The 6,201-nt window shown below is 45.2% G+C and overlaps 1 protein-coding gene across 1 annotated transcript; it reads right to left on the bottom strand.

Moving 5' to 3' along the window:
• Nucleotides 1-1,151: 1,151 nt before the first annotated feature.
• LOC121978132 (PE-PGRS family protein PE_PGRS33-like) lies at nt 1,152-1,764 on the bottom strand. The gene is made up of 3 exons (XM_042530510.1): nt 1,750-1,764; nt 1,526-1,604; nt 1,152-1,408 (listed from the first exon to the last, which is right to left on the bottom strand). Exons 1-3 carry the CDS (start codon nt 1,762-1,764, stop codon nt 1,152-1,154), a joined length of 351 nt encoding a protein of 116 aa, XP_042386444.1.
• Nucleotides 1,765-6,201: the final 4,437 nt, after the last annotated feature.

Raw genomic sequence — 6,201 nt, 5'->3', positions numbered from 1 at the left:
GGTTAGTACAGTTACTCCATATTCCTTTCAGTTTGCATTTATCATTCCTATATCAGGAGACTGTACGTATAATTATTGTTATTGGTTATTTCTTACTATGCATGTCAGTAGTTACCCGTCGAGGAGTTGACTCACCTCGTTGTTATTACTATTTTCAGGTTGAGGCTGTCCGGAGAGTTCCAATCGCCAGTCCCCCAACAAGTCGCGAGGATATTTATTTGGTCATTTGGTTTTTCTTATGATGCTATAAAGACTACGTTTTAGACTTGTACTAGTTTTGTTCTATGGATTACTGTATGGTCTTTTGTTTGTCGATGGGTTTTCTTTTTATATTTATTGGATATGTTCTGCTACATGCCTGCCTGGATGGCAGAAGGGGTGAGTTGATTTTATTTGCGTTGTTGTGATTTGTGTTTTATGGGTGTAGTTGAGTAGGATATAAGTTTTGAGTTTTATGGGTGTAGTTGAGTAGGATTTTTGAGATGGTTTTCCTTATAGTTGCATTAGTTTAGTTTTACTATTAAACAGCGTGGGTGTTTGCTTATTTTTATTGTTATTGCTCCGGCCATGTTGGCCGAGGTATTTGGATGGCTGTAGGAAGTTTTAGATTGCCACCCATACAGGGGAGATGCTGTCGAAATTTCTTCTGGCAAGAATTACCTGGGGCGTGACAATATTATTTGGTATCAGAGTCAGGTTTCGGATACTTGGCTTGCGTATTTTGGTTTTGCGTGTTAATCTGATACCAATATTATTTGGTATCAGAGCCAGGTTTGCGAGTCAAACTGGGTACTTTCGGATTTGTACGGATTTCCGTTATGTTCATGTTTCAAAATTTCATTTTGGATTTGTACGGATTTCCGTCGATTTTCTTGTACGAGATTCCAAGGTTATGTAAGGGGGACTGGACAGCGACGAAACATCTCCAGACAACAAATAGGTATAAAGGTAATTTTATAATTTTTATACTTGTAGTATTATCTGAGTTATAACTTAACAGATATAAGGAGATCTACATGAGTAGCTGCGAGACGTGGTGCTGAACGGCCACGTAAGAGGACTTTGGAATCTCTGGACTTGCCAGAGATGCCTACTGGGGTTGAGCCTGTCGATCAGGGACAGACTCAGGATACTGCGGGTGCGTCGGGCTCTCAGACCCTGATAGCTCCTTTCGAGGTACCTACCTCGGTTGCACCCGCTGTACCTACCCCTACCGTATTTACGATACCACCAAGGGTACCACCGGCATACCCGACACCTGCTCCGGTTGAGTCTACGGCGTACCAGGCACCAGCGCCACCTGGACCTATCGTGTACCCGGCAACAGCAGCACCCGCGCCCCCAGTGCCTACAATGTACCCAGCACCCGCTCTAGCGGTACCGGTTACTCCATTTCCGGTACCACCACCTACCATACCTCCAGTTGCGACCATTCATATCGACCCTACAGTACCACCAGTGCTACATGCTCCAGCTTATGAAGCAGCACCGGGAGTACCTCCCTCGGTCTATCCAGCGGTACTACCTGTAGCGCCATCTCCAGGGATTCTGCCAGTTCCCACGTCGATCCCTACCCACCTCACAGATATTGTCGCAGCACGAGCCTGGATCCCAGTATTGACAGAATCAATGAAGAGTTGATTCACACTATTCTGAGGAGAGACTAATCTGAGTGTGGCCCAGTCCTGGATTGAGACTATGGACCGGACCTTCTTCTACATGGCTTGCTCTGAGTGGGAGAAAGCAGACCTGGCTGCTCTCCATTTACGGGATGAGGACGACACCTGGTGGGTTTCGCAGCGTTCCATCATAGGCGACTAGATCATCACTTGGGTCAGATTCAGAGAGGCTTTTGAGAGCCGCTACTTCCCACGGACATATTAGATGACTCGCCGTCAGGATTTTCTGAGTCTGTGACAGAACAACCGCTTGATGACAGAGTACAATGTCGAGTTTAATTGGTTGGCCAGATTTTGTCCAGAACTAGTTGCTGAGGACAGCTCCCGTATGCAACAGTTTATTCAGGGACTGGATGGACATCTACGAGTAAAGCTTGTCAGTTTTGGGAACTCATCTTACATAGAGACACTGGACAGAGCCCTGATGATAGAGTCAGCTCACCAGAGAGCGTATCCGGACAAGAAAAGGAAGCAGACGGGTCAGGCATCAGGGCAGATTCAGCAGGCACAAGCGACCGAACAGTAGCAGAGTGGTCGTAGTCGGCCAGGTCAGGGTACTTCTGCGGCTTCTGGCCAGCCTCAAAAGTCGAGGCAGTCTTCATCAGGACGTTTCTGTCCTCCTTAGCAAAACTAGAAACAAACCGCCAGTGACATCCACTACGCCCGGTGTGGGTCCAGAGAGCACACTACATCAGCCTACACCTTGGGACAATCAGTTTGCTATTATTGCAAACTTCCTGGGAACAAGAGCCGAGATTGTTCACTGAAGGCTCAGCATATTGCTTCCGGAGTTTCTAGTCATGGAGTTTAGCTCAGTCTAACAGGGACTCAGCGAGGAGGGCACAGAGCCCAATCTTCACATCGTCAGTAGAGGACAACTCCCCTTGCAGCTACTACTTATGGCATGTATGGACAGGAGCACCCCAATGCCCTCATATTACCATAAAGTTCTGTCGTGGGATCTCCGTATTAGCTGCAGCCTCAGCCCTTAGTCCAGTATTGGCAGCCCCAGCCTCTGGTTCAGTATTAGACGCAGCCATAGCCACTGGTTCAGCACCAGACGCAGTCACAGCCACCAGTACAGTATCAATCGTAGTCCTCTCTTCCACCTCTGGCCCCGTATCCAGCACCGCCTCAGTGGCCGGCTCCTGCCCAGATGCAGCAGCCACTGGTAGTGCTACCACCTCCGCCTCCGCCAGAGACTGGATGTATTCATGCAGTCGCTAGAGAGGGTGCGCAGTGGGCCGACATATCCATTTTTTGTGGTACGATTTTCATTTATGCCTTATCTGCTGATATGCTGATAGATACTGGTAGCTCGTATTCTTTTATATCCAGTACTTTTACGAGGGAGATTGGTAGATTACCTACTCTCAGACCGTAGTGACTGATCGTCTCTCTATCGTCCGGTGATACTTTAGACGTCACTCAGGAGGTCAGAGGTTGCCCATTCGACTTTGGTAACATGATACTTATGGTAGATCTTTTAGTATTGGAAATGGTCGAGTTTGATATTATTCTTGGCATGGATTGTTTGTCAGCATATTATGCCACTGTTGATTTCCATATTAGGGTGGTCACATTCCGACCTCCGAACCAATCCTAGTGGGAATTCACTAGCATCAGAGACGACGATATATCGACTATTTCGGCGGTTCAGGCTCAGAAGCTGCTGTCACATGGTTGTCAGGGTTTTCTGTTATCTTTGATTCATACTGAAGATGGCAGTAGTTCTCAACTCTTTGACATTGCAGTAGTTCGAGAGTATCCGGATGTATTTCCAGAGGAGCTACCAGGTTTGCCTCCTAGAAGGCAAGTGGAGTTTGCTATTGAGTTGATTTTGGGAACCACGTCGATATCGAAAGCTCCTTATCGTATGACACCAAAAGAGTTGAACGAACTGAAGGTTCAACTCCAGAAGCTTTTAGACAGGGGATTTATACGCCCTAGTGCTTCCCCATGGGGTTCTCCGGTATTATTTGTCAAGAAAAAAGATGATACTCTGAGGTTGTGCATAGATTATAGACAGTTGAATGCAGTGACCGTCAGAAATAAGTACCTCTTACCTCGGATCGAGGATTTATTTGATCAACTCAGAGGTACATCAGTGTATTCTAAGATTGATCTGCGATCCAGATATCATCAGCTGAGAGTCAAAGAATCTGATATTCAGAAGACAACATTCCGTACCAGATACGACCATTACGAGTTTTTGGTAATGCCATTTGGGCTTACCAATGCTCCAACGGTATTTATGGATTTGAAGAACCGCGTCTTCCTGGAGTATCTTGATCAGTTTGTTATCATTTTCATCGATGACATATTGGTCTACTCGCGTTCCGAGGAGGAACATGCATAGCATCTTCGCACAGTCTTGGAGACTCTTCGACAACATCAGTTATATGTGAAGTTCAGCAAGTGTGTCTTCTGGCTATCTTCAGTGAGTTTTCTGGGTCACGTGGTTGTTAGCCGAGGTATTTCAGTAGACCCTCAGAAGATCGAGGCTGTCACTAGTTGGGAGCAGCCGAAATCAGTACAGGAGATTCACAATTTTCTAGGACTAGATGGATATTACAGACAGTTCTTCGAGGGTTTCTGTCAGTTTGCTATGTCGTTGACACGCCTGACTAGGAAAGGCGTGAAGTTCACGTGGTTCGAGGCCTGCGAGACCAGCTTCCAAGAGCTGAAGTGGAGATTAGTGTCGGCTCCAGTTTTGGTTTTGCCTGTTGGAGAGGACGGATTCGTTCTCTACACCGACTCATCTCTTAAGGATTTAAGTGTTGTTCTGATGCAGCACGGCAGGGTAGTCTCCTATGCTTCTCGTCAGTTGAAGGAACATGAGAAGAACTACCCAGTATATGATCTGGAGCTAGCCACCATCATCTTTGCTTTGAAGATTTGGCAGCATCATCTGTACAACATTACCTTTGAGATTCTTACGGATCATAAGAGTCTCAAATATATTTTCACTCATAAAGAACTCAATCTCTGACAGAGGAGATGGATGGAGTTCTTGAAAAATTATGACTGTACCATTAGCTACCACCCGGGGAAAGCTAATGTGGTTGCCGATTCACTCAGCAGGAAGTCCAGAGGGACTTTGGCTTGCCACCGAGCTTCAGTCACGGACTTGATTCAGGGTTTCTCCGAGTTGGGCCTTGAGGAGCAGGGATAGACAGAGCAAGGTGTTTTGGTTACTATGGTTGCTCAGTCGTCGATCAGGACGAGGATCCGAGAGGCCCAGGCCGGTGATCAGCATTTTCAGTTCCTTGGCAGCCATATAGCTTCTGGGCAATAGTCAGAGTTCACCCGAGATGATGCAGGTATTATATATTTCCGAGGTCGATTATGTGTGCCTCCATCTCACCCGATCAGGGAGGAGTTACTTCAGGAAACTCATCGCTCCTGATTTGCTATCCGCCCAGGCGGGACCCGTATGTATCGAGATTTGAGGCGTTCCTATTGGTGGAACGATATGAAGAAAGGCATCATGGAATTTATAGCTAGATGTCTTATCTGTCAACCGGTAAAGGCGGAGCACCAGAGACCTGTCGGATTACTTCAGTGGATTCCTATTCCTGAGTGGAAATGGGAACACATTACCATGGATTTTGTGGTGGGTTTGCCTAGGACACTGTTGACCTCCGCAAGAACGGAAATGTCGTAAGTAATAATAAAAGATATCGTATCCACAGCGACTGGAATAAGCACTAATGGTGTCTCAATGTGAATTAGCTAAACAACTAATCAATTAGTTTTCAAAAGCTAAATGTAACTATGCAAAGTAAAACATAGAAATGAAAGAATAACAAACAAGAATAAGGGCTTTGATAATAGGAATATTCTAGGAGTTTCGGTTTCTTTGTAAGGTTCTTCAATGTAAATGATCTACCAAGTCTTATTTCTCAGTTGACCATAATTTGTAGAAGGTTGCCGGTTCTCTCTTGCAATAGACAACCGGCTTAGGACTGAAATCTATACCTAATGTAATCAATTTAGAATGAATCCTATGTTGTCCTTACACGGGCTTGCCTGTCACGTGCATCCCTCGGATAATCAACATACGAATTCATCATTCATCAACCCATCTTGATATAAAGATTAATGCACACTATTTATCCTTCCCCCTTGAATGATCCTATTTCACCCTCAAGATCATCCCTCAAACGTCCTTATACGGCCATGTTCTTGTCACGAGCGTCCCTCGGATAATCGAATGAGAAACAATCTCTACAAGATCCACAAGATATCCAAACATTCAATCAAGCATGGTAATTAGGCACAAACACAACAATCCACACAAGATCAAACAGATACAAAACATGAAAAAATCATAGAAATAGGAAATTGGTAAATCCACAAGAGTTTTACATCAAATTATCCTTACAATTACTCCCTCCATCCTAGAACAAGAGATCTAATCCATGGAACGAGGAGAGAAATCCGAAGAAAGAAAGATTACAAGCATTCTTGATCCCCCAAATCCAAGAAAAGAGAGAAAGAAAACTTATCTACGATGAAG

The sequence above is a fragment of the Zingiber officinale genome, chromosome 4B, assembly GCF_018446385.1.
Source record: "Zingiber officinale cultivar Zhangliang chromosome 4B, Zo_v1.1, whole genome shotgun sequence".
Lineage (NCBI taxonomy): Eukaryota > Viridiplantae > Streptophyta > Magnoliopsida > Zingiberales > Zingiberaceae > Zingiber > Zingiber officinale.
This window is presented reverse-complemented; position numbering and strand designations above follow the sequence as displayed.

Coding starts and splice junctions, on each gene's coding strand:
- LOC121978132 (XM_042530510.1), bottom strand. Junction 1,409..1,525: donor CCCTGGAGATGGCGCTACAG/GTAGTACCGCTG, acceptor GAGGTATGGTAG/GTGGTGGTACCGGAAATGGA.